Below are 24,440 nucleotides of genomic sequence, written 5' to 3' on the forward strand. Positions count from 1 at the left end.
TAAAACCGCTTGAAGTATTCCTTCATGAAAGCTGCAGCCATTCTCAGTACGTATTTCTCTTCTCTCCACTCTTTCTTGTTCATTTACACTCTTTGTTTGCGTAGCATCAATACTATCTAAAACCACTTCTTAGTTCTCGTCATATTTTTGTGTCTTGACAGCTCATATTTATAACCAAATCTATAAAGCGCTACTCTTATTACAGTATGTATTGATCTGGTCAATCGATGTACCATTACGAATACTCACGTTTTTCTTGTCTAGTTATTTGTGTTGAATGTCTAGCGTGCGAACAAAAGTAGAGCAAAGAGATCCGTTTACTGGCATTCAAACCAGCCATCCTCCCCAAAGAAGAGTCGTTGCTAAAGGGAAGAAAAGAGAATATGAAGCTGTAACATCCACAAATGCCATGTCCACATCAAGTTGCCAACCTGTTGTCAAAAGGCCCAAAACATTTAGTGTCTCGCCGCAGCGATTGATGAATAACTTTTTTCAAGCAATAAGGGACCCATCATTGACAAGCCTAGTATATTGGATGCACTCAAGAAGACATTACTCTCGGTGAAGAGGCTCCCCCTAGGTGTCATTACTACTGCTGAAAAGATCTGTCAATGTGCCAAAGCGCCGCTGTGCATACTAACAACGACACAAGACATCCCAGACGTGCATGTACTGCTTTGGTCCCACCTCTCATCCCACACGAACCATCAAAACAAAGGATGGTAAGACCAAGACGAGGTCCATTCATGGAGCATTCCTGTGCTTAAATCCTGCCTGTGTGTCCGTTCTCAATCACAGAGCCATTCAAGGTAGAGACAAGACATCTGCTTTGGCCATCGCTGTCTCTGGGCTTTCCACTCTCTTATTCAGGCAGCCATTGCCTGTATTCAATCCAAAACCCAGTCAATCCAACACTGGCATTATTTCCAGGACCATCTCTTTCTGCAACAGAAACGAGAAACGGGCCGGCAGTGGTGCTGCATTAGCGGACGCTTGAGTTTTCAAGGTAATAATGTGCTCAATCTGGCTTATTCAAGAGACTGCTTTACTAATTTGTCATTTATTATACTCGCAAGATTCGAGTTTTTCGCTTATAATCGCTTTCATTTGTTAGTTTTCAGACAGTTTGGACACGATTCGACCTATTTTGTCAGATTCGACTATAAAAATTGTGCGTTCATCCCATGCTTCCTAATGCATCTTTGGAGTACTTTTCAATGCGCATCCAATGATGTCAGTTATTTCATGTGTTTTGAATGAGCTTATTGAGCAATACTGAAAAATATAAAATGAGGCTTTTGTTGCAAATGTCGAGATTTTCCATAGAAAGGTCTCCCAAGAAAGTTTCAGGGGCTGCTTTGGACTAAGAGGGACATTTTCATTCAATACATATCATAGTAAAAGTTTTCATTATCAAGGTGAAAAACGCGATCGTTTGATTTTTGATGAAAACCATGAGGGATACCTCATGGTTTTTGGCCAATTTTCGACGATCCCCAAAAAAAGTTGAGTAAACGGGTCAGAATGTTAGTGCTGGATGAGAACGATTGTTTGGCGTTGTTCTGGTGGCCTAAATCAGCTTCTAACGCGAGAAATCACGACTCGACTTTACCAATTTTTGCTGAAATTTGCATATCATTGAGTAGTAAGAGGTGTTGCTAGTATGCTGTCTGCCCTTGGATCAGTTGCATCCTTTGAAGCAGACGTGGAACATCGCAGAACAGTCGGATTTACAGCTACAGCTCGATCAGAAAAGGCTCTCATACGATAATGATGGCTAAAAAGTGAAATAATGCCCACAAACGCCAGTGTTCGTTGATCGCAACACCATATTTTCCATGCAACCATGATGAATAACGCTTTTAGTTACTGCCGTCAAGATTTGATAGAAGAAAGGGCTACTGTGTAGTATAATGCAAATAGAACAAAGGAATGGTCGTTTCTGCCATCGTTTCCGTATGTAGGTCTCACAAATTACAAATGGTGTACAATGTTGTAGCACACAAACTGAATTGCAGCCACTTTAAGTGAACCTGAATCATTTAGCTTCCCTTAGATACTTTTGCGTCGTCTTTACGCAAATTGCTGCGTCATAATAAAGAGTCGAGCTTATGCCAAATAACATACAGCAACCATATAGCATCGCTTCAAGACTGATGCGGATCAAGTGCAATGCATAAGCCGCTTTGATTCCGGGCAAACTTAATATTCAGGGCACTCCCACTGACGCTCTCACGTGTCTATACAATCCTGTAGATGTTGACACTTGGTACATGGTCAATTGATCCCGTCTATCCCTATCTCTTGTATCCCCCCCCAGCAATCAACAAAAGCCCAACTCACAAATCTGATTCCATTCAGTTATTCCTTACATGAGTATGCATTCCTAATAGCCAATGCACATGAAAAAAACTCCTCTTCTTGTAGCACATTGCGAAAGGTTATTTGTTACAAATATTGTCTCATAGCTGCAAGAAATGGCAACATGAGGGCAAGGTTATATTTTTAATAATGTTGAATTAGGTTTATTAAAAAGAGTTACTTTTTTGTTGGAAAAAGTGATTTGAATGTGCTTTTTGTTGGAAAAGCAAATTTTTTGTTGAGAAAAATATATGGCAATGTTGAATTACAAGTACAAAATTAATGTTGAAAATATGATACAGAAAGAAACTAGCAAGAAAATGATATAATGTTGAATTTTGAGAGGGTAGGAAGGAAGATTAGTATGTTGAATATAAAGTGAAGATGTGGCAGGGGGGGGGAGTATGTTGAATATGTAAAAAGGAGTATGGGGTTATGTTGAATATTTATAAAATGTTGAATTTTGGTTTGGTTGTTTGGTTTGGTTGTTGTTTGTTTGCTTATTGACCGCGAGCAGCTTTATCAAGTAGTAAACTACGAAGATATTTGATCTCTGATTCCAGGTTGTTCACACGATCTTGGAGCTTATCAGATTTCTGAGTCATTTCGCGCACAGATTGCTCCATAGCTTGTTCACGCATCTTCTTCTTGACACGGAAACGAGCGCTTGCAGCTGTGTTGCGACGACGTTTATCTTCATCAGGGTTTGTGGGTTCTTCTGAGCTCTTTTTAACTTCTGCGATTGTTCTCTTGGGAGCGGCGGTCTTCTTTGGAGAGGGAGGAGCAACAGACATAGCGGATGAGGAAGTAGCAGTAGCCAAAAGAGAGGACAAGATGTTAGCATTGATGTTTGTAGTAGGAGGTTTAGGTAACAAGACTTGACGTGCGATGGGAGTAGGAGCAGCAGCAATAACATTGGGAGCTAGAGCAGGCAGAGCAGGAGCCAAAGGACGAGGTTGAATGCGTTGCTTCTTGATAGCAGGAGGAGAGGAGGGGGTCTTTGCAGCAGCAACAGCTTTGGTGGGTTCCAACTTGACCTCTTGTTGTCTTGGTAGCTCATAATCGAGGTAGTTTACAAGAGTATCATAGGTGACAGGGTCCAGACCAGAGGCAGATTCGAATTGGGCAGCGGCAGCGTTGGCAGGGCTGTTGTTTGCAGTTGTCTTGGGAGAGGATTTGCTCTTTTCTTCATCGTAAATGCCAACACCAGGCTTGACATCGAAGGTGAATTGTGCGTTACTCTAAAATCGGAATATTGATTATTAATACAGGGTAGCTATATAAGAAAATTTTTCAAGAGAGCTTTACCCATAAATCTAATTCATCAGCAACATCTTTCTCTGATTGAACCACTTCGCTTGGAGAATCAAACACTAGAGAGTCTAAGCTTGATAAGTATGAGTCGTAAGGGGAGTATGACATTTCTATAAAACAAAATTCAACAAAATTTTATAAAAATAAAAAAACGAAACGAAAGAAAAGGGCAAAAAAAAAAAAAAAGCCTGATGGAACAAATAATGATTTAAACATGGTCTCACTATTGGAGCTCGGTCAATCAATCTCCTTGATATGAGTAACATTTACAAATACAGCCTATCAGTGGCTAAAATTGGAGGAGGGAGATCATCCAGCCTTGAGTGTGGTATATGCATCATGGAGCATGGGATGCCAGCACGTTTGCTCCACAGCGATCTTGTTTGATCATATTGAGCAGTGTGGCAAGAAAAAGGGTTGGCAAAGAGGACCTCTTTCACTTCTCTACTCTTCTTTTACACTGTTTGTATTACAACAAAAACCCTTGCTCGCTTAGTTATACCAATACAAAGCCTTTGATGATTCATTTTTCTCTCCCGATAACCTGTAATCACGATTTAGCCACCGAATCCTGGATGTAGATCCACCTGGATCCAGAATTAACATGAAAAAGGGTTTATTTAGGAAATGCTATCGAAAAGAAGGATGATGTATATAGATGCAAATTGGTAACTGGAGTTTAAGGGGGAGGGGGGCCGGGTGGAGAAGGGACTCATTAATGGTAACTGTATAACAAAAAGCAAGATTTGAAAGCAAATGAACTAGTAAAAGAAAAAGAGTATGATTGAAATCATCATGACAGATATCGTACAATGCATGGGAAAGCTTGACTTTACACAGGATTTGCTTATACGCTATAAGAAATTGAAATGTTGTCAGTGCCGTTGTTGCAAATAGAAGATTAAAAACCACTTTACTGGAGCGTATAATACTTCGGGTACATTCTTGTAGGTATTATCACCAAAGTCAGCATACAGTTTGGTGGATGGTATTATCTCAATAGTCGAGCAAGAGGAAAGCAAATGATACAGCGAGTATAATACAATGATAGAGATGACTATTGACATGGCATATTTACGACGGCGACGGTTCTCTATGAATGGTGTTAATGAATGCTGCTTGATATACTCATCTGGTGGGCTTGATTGCTATTTACTCGAGATGTCTGTGCTGGGTACGTTTGCATAAACGGATTTACATTTGATACAGTGTGTTGGATATCCGTTTTCTTTCAGCCATTGACTGAAGCACTTTTGATGAGCATATCTACATCTTGTATAAATTAGCTCTTCTCAGTTGTGCATGAGTCATCGGTAAGCTCACAAGGTAGAATACGTGGATGATTGGCATTGGCATGGCTGGAATAAGTCATCATCGTCATCAGTGGTTACTTTGAAACAAATTCGACACACCTATTATGCTTTTTGATTAGCAAGCACAAATAAGGGAAATGATTCATGCTGATTTGATATCGTACTGTATCTAAAGGGGTTTCTGTCTGGTCATCTTCTAATATGAAAGCATTTTGTCGAACTAAAGAAGGTGGTTTGTATATTGGCATAGCTCTTGGTAGTGTCTGTTAGGGATTGGCAACAAAAGAGAGTAGAAATACTTACTGTTTTTTTGGGATTATATATGATTTTTTTTTTTATTTTATTTTTTTTGGGTGGGTCTGATGAATGAATGAGGAGGATGAGAGCGAAGGAGGAAAAAAAAAAAATTGGCTTGATTTATATAAAATACATCACACACTTGTAAGAAAAATAAAAAAAGGTATATACAAAAGAGAGAAAAAAGGGGAATAAAGATAATGAGGCGGGTTTCTTTTTAATAGCTTGAATGCTCTATATAGTAAACAGCAGCTGATTTAGTTAATTAAAGGTGTGTTTTCGTCTGCTGGCCCTCTTTTCTTCTCTTGATCCTTCTTGCTAAATAGCTCCTTCCAAACACTCACAAACAGAAATTTGATATCTCTGAATAGGTTGGCCTTGTACTTGTGGACTCGTTCAGGACGAAGACGATGCTTGGTATCAATCATATGATGGATACAAAACTACAAAATGTTAGCTTGCAATGACACAATCACACTGTCAATTACTTACGAATACAACAGACAGGACGCCCAAGCTGGTGGTAGCTGACACCATAAAGGTTACAATCTGCTGGTATCGCACGGCGTTCATGATGGGAGCACCACCCAAAATTTGACCTGTCATGGCACCAGGGATGGTGATCAGTCCAATGACAGACATGGAGTTGATACTTGGAAGCATAGCCAATCGAATAGCTTCAATAGCAACAGCTCGACCCGCCTCCCATCTGCTTGCTCCAAAGCTCAAGTAGGTTTCGATCTGCTCTGCTTGTTGGCCCACTTTGGTCAAGCAGGTAGATAGACCTACTGCCATTGCGCCTGCTGTGATACCCAGTAGTAAACCAATTGTAGGAATGAACAATTCAGGGAGCCAGAATTGCTGCTGATTCATGGCATAGCGAGTGCCCAAAATGCCAATGAAGATGGTGGAAAATGCAGTGGATAACAGCACAGATGGAAACTAGATGACCACTTAGCTTGTGTTGGCATTCGATATTTCGATTCAACCTTACCATTCGACTAAACGACCAATCCGATTTATTGTAAACCGTTTCACATGAGCTCAGAAAAATCAACGTAACTACCCAGAATTTAGTATCACATTGCAGATGGTTACATTCTGCCCTAATATACACTGTCAATATTTACATGTCATCAGCATCACCAGGATAGGGTTCTTTGCGTTGAATACGCTCTCAAGAATCTTTCCCTATAGCAATTTGTTTGTTGTTAAAATCGGCTTGTGTTCCATCTGATAAAGCTACGAACCATGATTGTCAATTGCACTATACAACGTATGGAGCTTGTCAATAGGGACTTTTCAAGTTTGAGTCCAAGCGACATGGATATAAGGCCTATAATCGAAAGTCGGCGATTGAGTGACATGTGCCATTATCATGCAAATAAATGTGCATTTGCTAACCATTGACAAGGATGAAGGATGATGCTACAGCGACATTGTACCAAGAGAGATTGGGCACATCATTCTCGCCTTGTTGCAATATGGTTAAAGTTAAGTTTATCAGCGACATGTCGGGAGGTGAGGCGCAACCGTTGCAAGTGCAAGAAAGATAAATACAAGGAATAACGAAAAGGAAAACGATGGGATAGGGGTCTTCCATTACCAAAAGTTTTATACTTGTTTTTGCTGATTGAACGTCCGAATGACGTCTTGTAAAACGCATTTCATAATGATGCGACATGAACAGAGTCAAGTTTCATCAAATAAACGAGAAATGTAACAAGATGTTTATCTGATTCTTTTCCAACTGTGCCCATATGTTCATATTGAATATGGCTCATCAAGCATCAGCATCAGCAACAACAAACAATCTCCGTCGAACTCTCTTTTCTGGCAAGCAAAGAACATCCACGTTTTACTTCTAAAACAAGCTTGTCAATATCGCTCTGTACCACCATGTTCCGTACAAACAGGTGGCAGGTACAATCCGCTTGAGAGTATATAGCCTCCCTGATTTGTTTGTCTCCTCTTTTTTTCTTCTTCCTTCTTTCCTCTTTCTCTCTTTTCTTTGTATATACACATATATAGCATTTACGTAGTAAGAATGTAAGTTTTGTTAAGCTTATTTCAACATGTGTTGTATATAAAATACCTCAAAATGCATACCAAACATTCTCTTTCTCTTCATTCTCTTTCTAGTTTCTACAAGCATGACACAACAAACGTTGGGCATCATCTCTTTGAACGTCAAGGACGATATTTTAAACAAAATATCAACCACCTTGAAAGTCAAGATTGTGTATGAACAGCAATTTGACCTGACTGCAGCAACATCGCTGGAGGTATTGGACAAGACCATTAGCAAAACGTAAGCCTTATAAGCAGACACATCCTATCAGCTCTCTAACACAAAGAAGCAGCCTGCCTGTCTATGGTTTTATTTTAGAAGGCTCAAATGCAATCAGAGATTGGTCTCAGATCACAAGCAGCACTGCATCTCTTTCAAAAAGGTAAGAGTGAATTGGAAATCTGTGCATGGGACACTTGGAACTCAAATGAGGGATACATGTAGACGTGGCACATTTGTACATGCAAGCACAGTGGAAAATGCTCAGCACCAAGTAGGCTGGTTCAAAAACCTGGTTTTGAATGATTTGTCGGTAGAAAAGAACACTTCCACTACCAGTAGTACGAGCAGCTCCAGTATTCCAATCAAAGTAAAGAAACAACAAAAGCCCAAATCAGTAAACGTTTCAGACAATTCCTCTCAACGAAAACCAGTGCGTAGCGGTACGACAGCTCAACAGCAATCACCTCCATCTCGTCCTCTAGCCACTGCTGCTAGAAAGCCTGCCGTATCTACTAGTAACCGTAGCAAGATTCCAAATGCTAATGTAAAAGCAAAACCTGTAACTGTAAGTCAACGTGCTTTTTTTTTTACTAAATATCAGCTCCTAAATTTCATTTCAATAAATATAGACTCGTCCTACATCAGCAATAGCAACAGCAGCTAAAGTAAAGACACCTGCCACCAGTTCTGTCACACCAACGAAAAGAGTAAATGACGGCATGAAACCAGCAAGTGGAAGAAGAGGTAGCCTGGTAGCATCTACACTAGCAGCATCATCCTCAAAAAGGTTATTGAGTACCACATCCAAAGGAGGTGTTATCAAAAATACGCCGCCTGTTTCTGTATTGACTGGACGCACAAGAAAGCCAAGTCGACTCACAGAAAAGAGGCCTGTATTAGTTGCTGCTTCTGCTGCCCCAGAAAAGATTGATAGCGTCAAAGAAGAGGAGCAAACAGAGGAGATCAAGCCAGAGATCCAACAAGAGGCCTTGTCATCACCATCTACACCTACGCCAACAACAACAACAACAAGACCATTTGAGGAGGCTGTTGAACATGCTGAAGCTCAGGAAGCTCCATCTGATACTGCCATGATCCAAGAACAACATATTGTCTCTTACCCATCTACTTGTTCTAGTGCAGCTACGGATGAACATGATGCAGAAGTCGCTGCAACTACCAGCAAAAAGGATATGATGATTGCATCATCCACACAAACAAGTGCCATCAACACTAGCTCAGTACCTTTGCTTTGCAATAGTGGTCGATCCTCATTTTCTCCTACTTCCATTGCCTCCTTACCTAGACCTGAAACGCCCGAAGTAGATCAACTGAGGCTTCGTTTTGAAACCATCATTCAAACCTCTACACCTGTTGGTAATACACAAGATGTTGTTGCCAGACGACCTTCATCCAAACTATCTCAATACGAGCTTGCCTCCCGCATCAAGGAGATGAAGCCTAGAGGACCCGTTGGTAGTAGAGTCAAGAGCATGGTGGAGCTCTTTATGGATGAAAACTTGAACAAATGGGAGTTCTAATTTCCAACTTTAACACACTTACATGTCATATATATATATACCATTACAAATCAACAATTCACCCATACTATATACATTGATACCTCAAAATTTAAAAAAGAGAAAAAAATTAGAAAACCTTTAGAAAACCTTTCTTTATTTATATTTTACTATACATACCCTCTCTTTATCATAAAATAAAATTATATCCATTTACCCATCTTTACTTGACATTGCAATGAATGATGGTTGTTGTTTGGGCGATGATGATGAACAAAGATGTCGAGATGAAAAGACCAGCTTTGGCATTTGACTACAGATGTTAGCCATCCTAAAATCAGAGTCTGGAGGAGGAGGTATCCAATTGCTGATATTGCTCTTTTGATGCAGAGATTGTCATCGCAAAAGACACCTTTAGAAGGAAAATTTTCAAAAAAAAAAAAAACTCTTGAGCTAAGCAATTGTACGTTCAATTCCATGATCCCCATTTCATCAGCATCGTAATCATCATTATCATCATCAGAAACGCATTTGAGCCAGATAGTAACAGCGCCGCTGTCGCCGCCGCCAAAATTATTTGAAACTCAGTTAGTGTTGTCTGTTCAAGATTGGACAGATTTCGTTTTTTTTTCGACTTCTTTAATCTGTTTTGCGATATTTGACTATACGAACTATAGTTATCATCAGATGCTTCCTAATACATTCTAAGAGTACTTTTCAAGTCGCTTCCAATGGTAATAATTGTAATAGATACTTCAACTGAAATTACTGAGCAATTTGATAAAATTTGAAATGAAGTTTTTAGCGAAAATAGCCATATCTTGCATATGAAAACCTCATAAAAGTGGTTTCAGAGGTTGCTTTGGATCGAGAGAAACATTTTGATCTGATATATACCATAGTACACGTCGTCATTTTCAGGGTGCAAAACGCGACCGTTTGATTTTTGATGAAAACCATGAGGGGTACCTCATGCTTTTTGGTCGATTTTTGACCATATTTTTTTTTTTTTGGCTCAAAAAGTTGAGCAAAGGCATCAGGAAGTTGCTACTACTCAAGTGCAATTGTTTGGCGTTATCCGGGTGGCTCAGAAAGGTCTACATGTCAAGATATGAAGCTTGAAAGTTGTCAAATTTGGTTATGTATTGATTTATAGCTTTTATTTACGCGGTATGAATCATATCTTTGGCAGCAGTACTTTTCTGGAAGAGCAGTTCTACAACATGGCAACTTCTAACTCGAGTAAGAAGCACATTGGTTTTGGTAAAGCTAAGTCATGCAAATTTTGATGCGCTATGTTGGTGGTAAGCTTCTTGATACTGAAACCAAGAAGCCAAATTTACTGCTTGATGACTATGGTTTTGCAGGTTTGCTTCGCTACGGTAAAAACCCTCTTAAAATCAATGTTACCAAATGTTGCCTTGATACCACAAACCACTTAATCCACAACTAGATAGTTGACAAGAAATCGCTTGAATTAGATATGTTATGTTCTTGGAAAAGGGCTATTAATCTCTGATTTGCTACGACGACGCTTTTGTGTTCAAGTTTTCTAGTATGATCTGACATGGACTGGGTACGCAGGAGAGATCTGCAAAGTCGTCAAAACGCCAATATTGAACCAAGCTGCGTCGCCTTGAATACAGCCAAGCCATGCTCCAATGGTGATGTCGTGGACTATTTGGCGTCAATCAGTGCCCAGCATGAACAGTAGGTCCAACGTAGACAGACATTTACAGCAGTTACTCATAGATGCTCGATAGAATCTATACTTACATGTGCTCATTCCGTCACAGAGAGAACAAACCGTATGTCAATTTAAACAGAAACCAAGCAAATGATTTCATGGCTCTTGTTGTTCTTCGCCGAACAAACACAGATGAACCCCTCAAATTTGCCAACACATCATTGAAGAAGCAACGGAAGAAGAAGACAAGTCCTCCCCCCCCCCAGCGTAGACAGTTGCACGACCAAGATAATAACAGACGTACAGTGGTCGCCTACAGTGATATAACAATCCGAGTAACGATAAAAAAGCACGCGCCAGTGCCTATCAAGGTATGCACTGAAAGAGATTTGATTCATTAATGCTTATATATCATTTGATCAATATAGAAGGTACAAAGAGGTATTGCTACCAAAGTCATCGTCATTCCAACAGACGAATTCTGCACTTCTGTCTTTTGCTGCAAATGCCCCCCCCAGAAGACCTCAACTTCGATACTCTAACAATCCTCGTGTCAGTCGCCACAAGTAATGTACATTGCAATCCTGCCATTGTGTCTTTATATTAAATTATGTCTCTCGTCATTGCCGAAAACAAAAGACGAGAATACCAACCGGCGTTCTTAGAGAGGATGGTAGTCATAGTAATACTTGAAGCATCAAAGTCTGCTTGAACGATGAATCTCATGTCTTGCATAGGGCAAGTGGATGTCCTGATCTTGAACCTCCTAGTAAGTCCCCAATCATTTAATGTCAAGGGAGGCTATACCAAGGGGTTGAATAGGACGTATCTACCCCATTTGCCCTTTGAAATTGTGCCCGCAATGTCCAGAGAATGATGGTGCCGACATTGTAAGTGTAGCAGCACTAGCATTATTTCAGTGATGCTAGCAAGCACATTAGATTTGGAATCGAGATACCAAAGGTGCCCTTAATGTCAGAGGCACATTTACAAGGTACATCGTATCCAACCTCAACCTGGCCTCTCGCCCCGAAGAACTCTCTTGTCGTCGTAGAGGTCAACAAAACCCTGAAGGCTAGTTATGCTCCAAAAGCAGTGAAAAGAAGCCTTGATAATCAAACTAACCAATAATATCTGTTAGTCTTCGGAGGAGTTTCCCGGTGTCAAACATCTGTTGTTTATATAAATTTCGTCATTTCTACTCCATCACATCATTTTGTTTTCTATTGCCACCCATATCCTCAGTGATTAACTGTATGCTATTATGCTCAATGGCCATCCATCTACCGAGAAAACTGAGGGATCATTCATCCATGATGGCTGCAAATGTAATGTGCCCATACAAAAACGCAAGATTTTAGTTTAATTAAGCCTCATGAGGAACACAACCAATTACATGATCAAAACCACATCTCAATTGATTGAAGACCAGTTTGGGCCCATCAAGAGAAAGTTGGAAAAAAAAAAGTTACTCATCCTATTCTTTCTTTCTTTCTTATCAAATCGATTGTAGAAAATCGTAATTGGAATACGTTTTCGTTGCATATATCAATCGAACAAGCATCTACTGTATTTATGTTGAAAGCATTGTTGTCATCTTCATCCTTGTTTCTTTTCTTTCTATAACTATTTCTATACCCTCTTTCTCTTCGTTCACATAGCAGCCTACCAAAAAGATATATATCCTTCCTCTTTCTACATACACAACAGTACCGCTTTTCTTGTAAATTACAAATACCCTCGAATGTGTAAGTGGATTGTGCAAATTGGATCGTCTAGAGTTCATGTCAAATAGTAACCTGGTATCAATCGTAAAGCACCCAGTCGTAGAACCCGCAAATCCAACACAACAAAAAAATCAAAACCCAACAGAGTAGTAACAGAGGATTCTTCTGATGAGAGGAGCTCTGATGCCGGCTCAGTAACGAGGTGTATCTGTGGACAAGGACGTAAGTAGTAGCCTTCTATCTATTCTCTTTCTCTCTCTCTCTTTTTTTTTCGTATATTTATTATTTATGTTTTACCCGGGATCACACACTTTACACACACTTGCCTTCACACACACACACACGCACGCACTACTAGTACCCACACTATTTTCCTACTAGTGATGCATATATTGAATCATATTTTCTCTCTCTCTCTCTCTCTCTCTCTAGACAATGTCGGCCTAATGGTGCAATGCGATAAATGTGAAGTTTGGCAGCATTGTGAATGCATTGGATTAGTTCAAGCAAGATTACCTGATCAATATTTCTGTGATCAATGCCAACCCGAGAATCATCAAATTGTCAAAACTTCCTCTGGACGGTAAAGTGTGCATACTGTTTCTAGAGGATGGAATGCTGGTATTCATCTTTCTGTGTCTATAGTTCAAAACGTCTGTACAATGCTGGTCTGGTATCAACATCTAATACATCTCCGTCTCTGGCCAGCTCCGACAAGGAAGACACATCCACATCCACATCCACCACAAAACGTTCTGCTAAGCGTCGCAAGAAAGCGACCGCAGCAGTAACAGCCGCTGACAAAGCTGGCTGTCATTCACCCCCAAAGACACCCTTAATGGAGGCAAAGATGGAACACCCGTCTCCAGTGATGAATACAATAGAAGAATCGCCTGTGATGGAGGAACGCTCAACGAGGTCACGACGCACAAAAATACCAGCTGATACAATTGAGCAAGGAACCATCACTACCACAGCATCAGTATCAGCAGCGACATCACTGATACCTGAGCTTGTGAAAAAAGCCTCATCTTCTTCCTCTCCTTCTTCTTCTGTCTCTCCTAGTCCAGCAACAACGACAACGACACCGATAACATCGACCGAGAAGAAATCTACTAAAACGAAATCCAACAGTAATAGACACAGTAGCAGCAGTGCTACACCACAACAACAAATATTGGATGATTTTGGATCTCCTTCAGCACAACACCATCATCATCACACCACAGCATCCTCATCCTCATCCTCCACGCCTTACTGGAATTTTGCAGATGGAAGACCCATGAGAGAAAGCTCGCCGCCTGCCAAGATCAAATATCCCAGTTCTAAAATGTCCTTTTCCGACATGAACAAGAGAGCCAAACAAATCATGGAATGTATTACCAAGATGCAAACAGAAGAACTGAAAAGACTGCCACCGCCTACACTCAATTCCAAGCATCCTGATAACCATACCCTTTCTCTCTTTCAGGAGGTAGACCCACAAACTACGGCTCCATTCAATCGACCCAGATCTCTATCCACTTCTTCTACCTCTTCCTCGCTGAGCAGTGCGTCTACGGTTCCCCTGCTGGATGACTACACTACCACAACCACCAGTGCCAGCAGCAGCCCATCTACCCCTATACCTTACAAACACTTTCCTCATCAACCCACACCCATAGTACAGCAACATTCACCAGAAGAAGAGACGTCCATAGAAATCCTGGAGCGTATCAGTCGAGAAATCGCCAAATTTCAGAGAAAGTTTGGCATTGTGTATCAAAATCAGCCTCACCATCCACCTCCTCACCACCACCATCATCAGCCAGCACCACATGTTGGTACCAATGGACATGCAAAACCGTCCACCACTTCAAAATAAGAATAAATAAACTAATATTTGCTTGGATAAATGCTGTACTCAAGTGAGGCAAATTGGACCCAGGAGGGAAGGCTTCTGGCGATGCGTGAGAATATAGGATGAACACTTGACATGTCTATATTTTTAGAAGCTTTGCCGACCCAAAACTGCCATTGCAACATGCTTCTGTTTGGTTCGGAAATCATTGTACGACTTGGATACTGGTAGATAGCGCTGATGACAGATGATGTGAGGACGTTCGTCGAATGTGCAATGCGCAAAACATTCAATCATTTACTATACTAAAGATGTGTCATACTGTCTTGAGGATAAGCATCTATAGACTGACGAATTAGGAGCTTCGAAATAAGAGTGGTTTACAGAAGACAAGCATCGTCAAATACCCCCCCCCCCCACCAAAGAACTTGATTTCAGAGCCATGCATATGTTCACCCGAGGTTTATTTGAAATAATCCGTGTGCTTGGAAACTGCTTTCTGCCATAGTTTAATTGCTGAATAAAAGGTTGCTCTTCTGTTGAATGGCCGCAGACATCTCTCTTTCCTTTGAGCTTCTACACCTCGATTTAGATAAGCCACTATTGAAAAAATAATCAGACCCGGTCCTCTTTCCTATCAAGATTTTTTCCCTCTCTCTTTTCCCCCTTCATATTATAGATACTACACATCATGTCCGCTAGCAATATCTTTGTACAGGGTGGTGCTGATAATCAAGTAATGTATTCACGCGTAAATTGGTGATTTTTGCTGTAAACGACAGAGAAAAGAAAAAGTCGAATTGTATCACATCAAAGCACGCAGCCAAGAACTTTAGATAGACATGTTGCAACTCAACATCAACCAACATACTGCAATCAGCACAACGTAGATAGCACCAGTGATGGACAGTTCGACTCTTCTCTATCGCAGCAGAAATTAGCAGCTTGCACACAGTAACTAACACATTTGTGTCGACATAGATTACTGATTTAGCTCTCTACATCTCCAAATTGAGAGGCGAGGAAGGTGACTCCCAAGCACCCTATGTTCAACACATTGGGGCTTTACAAAAGTCTGATAAGAAGGATACTGTCTATGCCGAGCTTGCCAAGGACGCTTCCATCTTGTTGACCAAGAACGATAGAGGTACAGATGGGCGAGTTTGATAAATAAACACTTTACTAATGCTTGCTTGTTTCAACCTTTCATACACATCATCACCTGCACTATCACCAATCACATACCATTGCAACAAACAGAGGTCGAAGGTGCTTTCAACTTGCTCATTGTTACAGTTTTGAGTGCTCCTCAATCTTTTATTTCTTCTGCTGTTGAAGGCTTGGTTGACACTTTGACCAAGACTGAGAGCAACAAGACCAGCTTGAAGCAAAAAATGTAAAGTGTTTGATTCAGAAGGAATTTGGAACACATTTGATATTGATGCACATTTCTCATCCATAGCTTACTCAACTTGTACAATGCCCTTCCCGGTAACTCACCTCTTCGTTACAATGCTTTTGTCGGCTTAGTTGATGCCACTGCTCAAGCTGATGAACTCGAATCACTCTATCCTCAATTAGAATACATTGATGCCTGGACCAAGCAATGGGGCATTGACCAGCAAACTCAACGCAACTTGTATGATTATTTGAGCCAAGTGTTGCTCAAGGCTGGAGAAGAGTAAGTGGATAGTAACTGGAGAGTACTGCGACACATGATTGACGTTTTTGTATGAATGATAGCAAGTTGGCTCTTGATTTCTCATTAAAGAAATTGGCTATTCTTGATGAAAATGATGCCGAGACCACTACTCTCGCCAAGGACGTTGTTCTCCGTGCTGTTTCCATGGAAAACTACTACGCTTTCGAAGATCTCTTGCAATACAACTCTATTCAAAAACTCAAGGGTACTGAAGAATTCGAATTACTCGACGTCTTTTTGAACGGTACCTTGTCTACATACCAAACCTTCGCCACTGCTCACACTAGCTTGATCAAGGATGCTGATAAGAATATTCACAAGATGCGTTTATTATCTTTGGCCTCTCTTGGATCCGAGAACCTCGCTCGTGAATTGACTTATGCTGAGATTGCCAACAACCTCCAAATTCCCGAAGACGAAGTCGAGATGTGGGTGATTGATGTTATTCGTGCTGGTCTCGTTGAAGCCAAGTTGGATCAACTCAACAAAACTGTCATTGTTCATCGCAGCATCTATCGTGTTTTCGGAAAGGAGCAATGGAAGAAATTGAGCACAAGTTTGAGTGCCTGGAAGGACAACTTGAACGAAATTTTGGCTGTTGTAGGCAATGCTAAATTAATTGCTGGTGGTGCTTTACAAGGTGGTGCTGCTTCTAATGTCGTTGTTGAAGGTGAAGCTAAATAATTTATCCTTCTCTCTTGTTAATGCTCTTTCTTTTTTTTTTATCACTCCCTCCCCTCTATCCCACAACAAACACACTCTAAATACACTTTTTCACTTTTTTTTTTTTATTATACATTTTGTCACAAAATAAAATATGGCTCGTTTTTTTCTATATAGACTCAAGCGATTATATTTATTATTAAAAGTAAGGTTAATTGATATTTACAGAAAGTTGTTCTTTATACAAGTGATGTGAGTGGGTGTGTTTGTGATGGTCGTTCAAGTTTGGGAATCCTTTTTTCGCTTCATCTTCTTGTTCAAAGGCAAAGTGGATGACTTGCGCTTGCGCATTTCAGCTGTGCAGTCAGAACAGTACCAAGCACCTTTTGGTGGCTCTTCTAATCCCACACAATCCATATGAAACCACTCGTAGGGACAGTTCTAAACATGATGCATCTTGTCATTAAAACAGAAAGTAAACTTGTCATTATAGAACATGTTACCTCGCCATCACATGCCACCATCTCCCCATAAGATACTTGCTGGCAGAAGCAATACAGAGGCTCGCCTTTGTCTGATTCACGGGCCTCCTTCTTCTTTCTTTTCTGATTTCTATTCGCCATAATAGTCTGAATGTCAGAGTCTATTTTGACAGGCGGTGTATGCACAACAGTAATTGGTTTAGGCTCGATCTTGTCCTCTGCCACTAATTTTATAGGTTTTTGCACAACTTGCTCTTGCTCCTTTTCTTCCTCGTGTTGTTCATTCTCATCATGATCCAAATCCTCTGCCTCCTCTTCCTCGTCTTCAATGTCATCTTCTTCGTCCTCTTCACCTTGGTAGTCATCCAAATTTGTCAATATACCTACCAAATATTTAGCTGCAATGTTTGTGCGCAGTTCTAAACAAACAAAACAAACCATACTTTTTCTACCATGTGGTATAGTATAACTACGCGTTGTAAGCGATGGTTCTGGAGCATGCTCGGGATGATCTTGATCGTGCTTGTCGAGGTCCCTTTGGAGTCGTAGCAAGTGCCGATCGACCTGATAAAATCGTCAGAAAAGTAGGGGAATGGATGATCACTTCAAACTTACTAATTTCAGTGCTTCTTCTGCTAATGAGACTCTTTCGTTAGCCAAATCCTCTAGTTTGTTGTAGTCGTTTTGTATTCTCTGAATAATAACAGGCTGGTGCTTCAGGAGCTTTTCTCTCTTGTCTACTTCCTGTGTAAACCATTGTCTATGTATCTTTGTGAGATCATGTTGGCCAGACTTGATTCTCCTTTCAGGAGCTATTTTGATTCCAAGTCGAATTAATTAGTTGCAGATGACAAATGCTTGTGCTTTATCATATACCTTTGGCCTGATCATATCTATTTCTTATTTCTGCCCAATGGTACTGTATTTCGCTCGGAAGATTTTCTAAACCTACGGAAAACAGATGGGTTTGATTCAAGGGTCATTGATCAAGCTTAACTCGTCATTTACTTTGAATGTACTCTTGTAGGTATCGCCCAGAATCCTCATGAATATCTACCGTGTTGTTGTCCATCTTGTCTATAATTAAAGACCTCAATTGATTAATTGCATGCGCAAAGAAGCAGATGATCGAAGACGAACGAAATTTATGTGTGGAAAAAAAAAAAGAGAAAAGAAAAAGAGAGGAAAAAAACATCCATTGTTTGTAAGCAGAAGCTTAAAAAAGGAATTTAATCTCCCTTAACTGCTCTGTCAATTGAGGTAGCTCTCGATGGCAATGGAGACATGGGCGTATATTTATCCATGCAGTACTTTGACAGTTCCCTATAGTACTGACAGTGTCAGTAATATTATTTATGTTGGTAATGCTGTTTATTTAGTTATGAGAGGGATTATATGAAAATATGCTACATGTAGGTATGAAAGTGTCAATGGAGGTGTGCCAATCGCTGGGATCAATCGAATCAGGTCGTATATTTCATAAGCTTGATCATTGGAGAGGGTAAAGGTCTTCTGGAGTTATGTTGGAGCAGTAAGATACCGGGTCCTGGATGACAGCTGGCATCCCCATACCTTGTCGTACGAATGGCGGTCGGCGAGAGCTTCCTCTTTTTCTTCTGTCGAACTTTGTTTATTATTTCGTCGACCTTTTCCTACAAAAAATCAAAACAAGAGTGAGGAAGGTTGTGGTTGTTGATGTGGTAAATGAGAATAGCCAGTAGCTCCTCTCATCACCAACTCCCGCTGCTCTTTCCTGTTGCACGACAACAGTTCACAACAGTATGGCTCGCAAACACCCTTGATATGATGTACAAATCCATCGACATGCTACACAGGAACTTTGAAGACGTCGTGATCAACTTGCCCACTGTTTTCATGCTACCTCTATTCATCGTCATATATTTCGACCCACTACTTGGTACCAGATTGCCTTGCAAAATCCACTCAATGACTTCCACTGGCTGTAAATCCAAATAGCTTCGGCAGGTATGGCCTTCTGCTTCCGTCATTCCTCCATCCTTCAATCTGATCTTCTGCATAGTAATCATAGAATGCGTGTAGTAGGGTGTTTATCTACGCTGTTGAAGCTTAGGTCTTGATCAGCATTATTGATTCCAACGTTCTAGTTGTCACTAGTTTCCTCGATAATACGTCGTCTGGAAGTTGAAGGCCCCTTCATGGAACTATTGCTTCGTTTTGCCTTTTAAGTGCTCAGTTAGGAAAAATGATATTCAGACATCATTCTAAGCTGGCATGAATACAAACCATAATTCTCTCCACTGTTTCGCTTTCCGTTATTCTACTTTGTTCGATTGATAGAGCATTTGCTGGCGAACACGCTTGCTGTACCAATCTTCTTGCGTTCACTTGCAGACGGTGGTTGAGCTCCTGCTTGAAATAATACTTGATGAATTGCGATTTGATCCTGTCTTCTTTGTAAAAAATCCAGCAAGCGTTTACAATAGCCAGCACGAAGCTTCTCGGTAGGCGAGGTGTTTCGATCAGTTTGCGACAAGAGCACCTGGATATCAACCATCTCCTTGTGGAATTCGTCTGAGGATTACTCCCAAACATCAGCGCTGTTGGTGAAGTAGCTATCAATGACTTTTTTTTTTTTTTTATAATTGCTCCACTCTTGTGCTTGATCCACCAGCAAACCATCAGGGTCTCTTGTTTGACTCTTGTTTCTAGAGGTATCGTGGTGCTTCCCTTGAGCTTTAATAATGTAGGCTTTTTTTTTTTTACCACCATTTCAGATTGTAAAGTTGAAAAGAGAAGAATTTCTCTGGCCCACCACCACTATCACTGACATCAAAGAGGCTCTTCTGTCCCTGGGGTTTTCTGGTATCTGGTACTCCCAAGTCAAAGACATCCGTCCATACAGAATCCTACTCATCACCCTGTCTCAAATATGGCTTGCCCATGTGCGATTTGTATTTGACAACACCATCCTTGTCCCTGAGGCGATTCTGGTGAATATCCGCTCCACTGTTCGCCAGGCAGTGGAAGAGGATCAAATCCATTCTTGTAGTTTAGATAGTTTAGATAGTTCTCTAGTTTAGATTAGTTAGTATTTTATGTTCTTATAGTATTTCTTCTCAATTGCACCCGCCTCTTCACTCTGACCTATTACTCTCAGTGTACGCGGATCAATCAATAAACAAAATATAAAAGAGAAGCAAAGATGAAGGAAAGAAAAGGGTATTTCCTGATAAAATATCCACACTGATATTGCAACATCTCACGTCACTGGGTGCTTCCCCAAAACATGATAATATCTATTCATCTTGAAAAACTTCTTTTATTGCAAAAGTCTGAATCAGTCTGTTTTCCTAGTTGATAGCCACCACACGCTCCACCGGATTTGGCACAGCTCTTACGTACCAGTTTTTGGCGATTCTCATCTTAAGCACACATTGGTTTGTCAAGCATTCTTCTGTGTGTTAGCGAAAGGACATTTTGGATAGATCAGCACTTGACTCCAAAGACAGCAAACTCATCCTATTCATTTTTGCGCATTGCATTTGTAATGCTCTATTGTTTTTTCATTACTTACGCGATGTATCTCTATTGTGTACTCACATCTATTATATCCCAAATCGAATACAACACTTCAACATTTTAGACGTCTACCTCTGTTATACCCTCATTTGTCTTGGATGTGAGTCAAATGAAACCCTAAATTCTCTTGTTCATCATAAACTTGATATAGCGGCATCGGTTGAGGAAAGCTTTCTCTACTACTTCAATGAAAAGCTCTCAGAAGTAAAAAAAAAATATGCAACTAATTTTTCTCAACAGAACCTTGATGCAACGGATACTGAATAAATGCTTCAGTTGACCTGATGAGGGTTCGCAACTCATTCAATGTAAATAAGATGATATTTTTATAACCAACGAATGGATCCGTAGAATACCTCCTCTATGATCTGTATCCCAGTGTTCCACTCTATTTCCTTTTTTGATACAGGGTTTGTACGTATGCACTGAACAGATGTATGATACTGCACATGTGATATAAACTTTGGGTCTACCAAGTGCCAGAGGATTCATATTATCATATAAGAAATACACTACAAGATTAGCCCTTTTTGTCATCACATGGAAGCCCTCCATAAGCGAACTATAACTGTGAATTTGCTTTTTCTACGATACTACACATAAGTATCATCAAGTACAATTCATAAAATGGCAATCAATATAGTCGTATTACTAGCTATTATTAGTCATAAATAAGCAAAACGCAGTGAAATCTGGATGCATTTGGGTAATGATTTTTCGTGCTTGAGGCCGTTTTAGACTTCCAGAATAGCACCAAATGATTGCTCTCATCTTTCAGCAACAGTCTAACACCTTTGCTCAACTTTTTTTGGGATCGTCGAGAATCGATCAAATATCCACGAGGGATACCTCATGATTTTCATCGAAAATCAAACGAGCGCGTTTTTGACCTTGATAATGAAGACTTTTATTATGGTATATTATAAATCAAAATGTTTCTATCAATTCAACGTAACGCCTGAAATCATCGTTGTGGGACTTTGATATGCAAAATCTTGACATTTTCCTCAAAAGCCTCTTTTCGTATTTTCATAAATTGCTCAATAAGTTTATTCAAAACATCTATATTACCTGATACCATTGAATGCGCCTTGAAAATTACTCCAAAGATGCATTAGGAAGTATGGGGTAATCATCACTGTTTATATAGTCAAATCTGGCAGAATAGGTCGAATCATGTCCAAAAAGCTCCAATTTAAACAAATTAGAACAAAACGCCGAGCGAAGATAAAATTAACAATCTTGGCTGCTGGCAAGATCGAAGCCATTGTGGCAGATCAAAATTTCCTGTGCACATCAACAATAAAAATGTTTCGAATGAGCTTACTTTATATTTAGATGCAACAGAAAGATAGCGTATTGTACTTGGCAGTTAAATGCTTCAATTGAGCATGGATATCACGCATGAAATACTTGTCTACTTTCAAGTGAGGACGAATACATCTTCAAAGGTCTTGCGATCATACGCTCCAGCACCAGCATGAATATGCTTTTTCAATTTCGTCATATATCCAATGTAGCTATCCAATGCTTTGACGTAGCTGCCATTACAAATAAAATATATTGTATCTGTTTTTAGGCATCTCTGTACATTGACATACAGTGCTCTGTACAATTTGCTTACGATCTCCAAAGATACAGGATGTGTCATGTTGTAGCAGACTGCAAATTCTTTGAATCTGAGTGTAAGATCAGCAATACCAAATAAAGTGAGTCAAAAGGAGCCACTGGAGCAGATGCCATGAGGCATTCGTCTAATAGCAACTCCATCATGGAGGAAAGAGAGTGCATCAAGGCTTTGTATGGCGTTTTTGATGATAATGTCCTTGTGCCAGGCTTGTATTGTGCAATGTCTCGTTTTGAGCTCAAAGTTTTGGTATGGTATGGTATGTAGATTACAAGCTGCTTTTTTTGACAAAAGAAAGAGTGAAGGGTATTCAATAAATGTGCTTGCAGAGGGAAAGTGCATGCCACTTGTTTGAATTACTGAAATTGAGTGTCTTTTGCGAGCAGAAACAGATGCTGTGCTGTTTACATCAAACAAAGCCATGATCAGTCGTTGGATCATTGATTTAATCTCTCATTCAACAAGCACAGAGAGTTCTGTAGCTTCTCCATCAACTAGGTTAATACAACTGCAGTCTGGCACTATAGAAAAGTCTTGAATCACGACATTTCCTTGATCAGTATCTCTCTCGTTTCAATTGCCGTTGATGGACGCATGCATTTATATATATATAAAAAAAAAAAAATTTAAGCCAGCCATGAGGAAACGTTCTCTTTCTTTTCTGTAATATAAAAACATGAGTGATTCCAAAGAATTTGCAGTGCCTTCCCTTCCTGCACAAAAGAAACAAAAGGCAGAAGCACCGGTACCAGCACCACCAGCACCACCAGCACAAGAAAACGCTAAGCGATTACCGCAACCTCCACCTCTCAAATACGAGAAACCATCATGGAGTGCTCAACCAACGTACAAGTATCGACTAGAAATACTAAAGAATGGTGCTAGCTTAGAGACCATACAAGGGCCTCGTAAAGAATTTGTTACCATTGGTAGATTACCCATTTGCGATATTCCAATGGAGCATCCAGTAAGTTGTCATTGCGTGGTTGTCAATGCACTGTACGTACTCACCCTATATGAATAGTCAATATCTCGCTACCAGGCCATCATACAATTCAACCACGATGGTGATGCATACATTTACGACATGGACAGTGCGCATGGTACCAAAGTCAACAAAAACCCTATTCCTGCCAGAGAATACGTGCAATTAAAGCCAGGCGATCAGATTCGATTTGGAGAAAGTACGCGATTGTGTATTTTCGATTCAGAGAAACCATACGACCCTGAAGCAGAAGCAGAAGAGAGGCGCCAGATTGCTCTCAAGAAACGACTTGCTAAAGCGAGAGGCGAATTGCAGTCAGATCAGACAGAAAATGTGGTATCAGAAGGCATTTCATGGGGCTTTCAAGAGGATGCTAAAGAGGAAGACGACGATGAAGAGGATAATGGGGCAGAGAACAGCATACAGGACATTGAGGCCAGTCTAGATAAATCAGGAGATGCTAGTTTGTTGAGTGTCGAGGCAGAAAAAATGGCAGTGGAGGATGCCAAGCGACGAAGAGAGGATCTCAAGATCATGTATGACGATGACAGCGATGAGGAACTGTACGACAAAACATGTAAGCATCATTGTGTCTGTTTATGGTCTGATGTGCTCATCTGCTGCATAAATGCGTGTGTATATAGCCAGAAAGAAGAAGAAGGTCGAGAAAGCAGATACACACGAGGATTTAGTGAGAAAGCAAAAGCAAGCCGAAATAGACATTGCAAAGCTTACAAAGGAAATAGCGGACAAGAAGGAAGCGCAAACAAACAAAGACAGCGACGCAGCAGCAGGAGAAGAGGATTTAGATGCGTATATGAACAAGTTGACAAAGAAGCCTAGCAATGACAAATCTCTGTTTGCTTTGCAAAAGGAGTTGAATCAATTGAAAAAGGTACGTTTGCTTTTCGTGTCTATTCATCTACGGTTTATTCATATTGTTTTGCAGGATAACGACCGTTTAATCAAATTGGTCAAATTGACAAAACCCTCAGATATTCTTTAGAGCAGATCATGTTCCTTGAGATAGCTCAATGCCATCCAGCACGTTTGGACAGAGGGAAGCAT

The 24,440-nt window shown here is 40.3% G+C and overlaps 10 protein-coding genes across 10 annotated transcripts; 6 read left to right on the forward strand and 4 right to left on the reverse strand.

The window, feature by feature from the left end:
- Positions 1-667: 667 nt before the first annotated feature.
- ATC70_010033 (uncharacterized protein) lies at positions 668-997 on the forward strand (the record flags this gene model as incomplete). The annotated part of the gene is made up of 1 exon (XM_064829255.1): positions 668-997. The coding sequence occupies one exon, from the start codon at positions 668-670 to the stop codon at positions 995-997; it is 330 nt and encodes a 109-aa protein (XP_064686457.1).
- Positions 998-2,861: 1,864 nt separating this feature from the next.
- On the reverse strand, positions 2,862-3,783 carry ATC70_010034 (uncharacterized protein; the record flags this gene model as incomplete). Its single annotated transcript, XM_064829256.1, has 2 exons — positions 2,862-3,602; positions 3,670-3,783. 2 exons carry the CDS (start codon positions 3,781-3,783, stop codon positions 2,862-2,864), a joined length of 855 nt encoding a protein of 284 aa, XP_064686458.1.
- Positions 3,784-4,436: 653 nt separating this feature from the next.
- Positions 4,437-5,236, reverse strand: ATC70_010035 (uncharacterized protein; the record flags this gene model as incomplete). The annotated part of the gene is made up of 5 exons (XM_064829257.1): positions 4,437-4,529; positions 4,593-4,768; positions 4,832-4,947; positions 4,999-5,087; positions 5,153-5,236. 5 exons carry the CDS (start codon positions 5,234-5,236, stop codon positions 4,437-4,439), a joined length of 558 nt encoding a protein of 185 aa, XP_064686459.1.
- A 306-nt stretch (positions 5,237-5,542) lies between these two features.
- ATC70_010036 (uncharacterized protein) lies at positions 5,543-6,798 on the reverse strand (the record flags this gene model as incomplete). Its single annotated transcript, XM_064829258.1, has 6 exons — positions 5,543-5,728; positions 5,778-6,227; positions 6,280-6,347; positions 6,416-6,476; positions 6,536-6,621; positions 6,690-6,798. The coding sequence occupies 6 exons, from the start codon at positions 6,796-6,798 to the stop codon at positions 5,543-5,545; spliced, it is 960 nt and encodes a 319-aa protein (XP_064686460.1).
- A 640-nt stretch (positions 6,799-7,438) lies between these two features.
- Positions 7,439-9,119, forward strand: ATC70_010037 (uncharacterized protein; the record flags this gene model as incomplete). Its single annotated transcript, XM_064829259.1, has 4 exons — positions 7,439-7,596; positions 7,649-7,738; positions 7,801-8,143; positions 8,208-9,119. The coding sequence occupies 4 exons, from the start codon at positions 7,439-7,441 to the stop codon at positions 9,117-9,119; spliced, it is 1,503 nt and encodes a 500-aa protein (XP_064686461.1).
- A 1,546-nt stretch (positions 9,120-10,665) lies between these two features.
- On the forward strand, positions 10,666-11,327 carry FIS1 (mitochondrial membrane protein; the record flags this gene model as incomplete). Its single annotated transcript, XM_064829260.1, has 3 exons — positions 10,666-10,808; positions 10,862-11,156; positions 11,214-11,327. The coding sequence occupies 3 exons, from the start codon at positions 10,666-10,668 to the stop codon at positions 11,325-11,327; spliced, it is 552 nt and encodes a 183-aa protein (XP_064686462.1).
- Positions 11,328-12,529: 1,202 nt separating this feature from the next.
- ATC70_010039 (uncharacterized protein) lies at positions 12,530-14,376 on the forward strand (the record flags this gene model as incomplete). The annotated part of the gene is made up of 4 exons (XM_064829261.1): positions 12,530-12,533; positions 12,603-12,734; positions 13,014-13,095; positions 13,158-14,376. The coding sequence occupies 4 exons, from the start codon at positions 12,530-12,532 to the stop codon at positions 14,374-14,376; spliced, it is 1,437 nt and encodes a 478-aa protein (XP_064686463.1).
- A 667-nt stretch (positions 14,377-15,043) lies between these two features.
- Positions 15,044-16,738, forward strand: ATC70_010040 (uncharacterized protein; the record flags this gene model as incomplete). Its single annotated transcript, XM_064829262.1, has 5 exons — positions 15,044-15,088; positions 15,334-15,499; positions 15,613-15,748; positions 15,815-16,033; positions 16,096-16,738. The coding sequence occupies 5 exons, from the start codon at positions 15,044-15,046 to the stop codon at positions 16,736-16,738; spliced, it is 1,209 nt and encodes a 402-aa protein (XP_064686464.1).
- Positions 16,739-16,996: 258 nt separating this feature from the next.
- Positions 16,997-18,271, reverse strand: ATC70_010041 (uncharacterized protein; the record flags this gene model as incomplete). The annotated part of the gene is made up of 6 exons (XM_064829263.1): positions 16,997-17,158; positions 17,221-17,582; positions 17,643-17,763; positions 17,815-18,011; positions 18,076-18,147; positions 18,208-18,271. The coding sequence occupies 6 exons, from the start codon at positions 18,269-18,271 to the stop codon at positions 16,997-16,999; spliced, it is 978 nt and encodes a 325-aa protein (XP_064686465.1).
- A 4,792-nt stretch (positions 18,272-23,063) lies between these two features.
- On the forward strand, positions 23,064-24,378 carry ATC70_010042 (uncharacterized protein; the record flags this gene model as incomplete). The annotated part of the gene is made up of 4 exons (XM_064829264.1): positions 23,064-23,354; positions 23,412-23,949; positions 24,017-24,267; positions 24,322-24,378. 4 exons carry the CDS (start codon positions 23,064-23,066, stop codon positions 24,376-24,378), a joined length of 1,137 nt encoding a protein of 378 aa, XP_064686466.1.
- Positions 24,379-24,440: the final 62 nt, after the last annotated feature.

Source organism: Mucor velutinosus (genome assembly GCF_035048745.1).
Source record: "Mucor velutinosus strain NIH1002 chromosome Unknown tig00001563, whole genome shotgun sequence".
In the NCBI taxonomy this organism is placed as follows: Eukaryota; Fungi; Mucoromycota; class Mucoromycetes; order Mucorales; family Mucoraceae; genus Mucor; species Mucor velutinosus.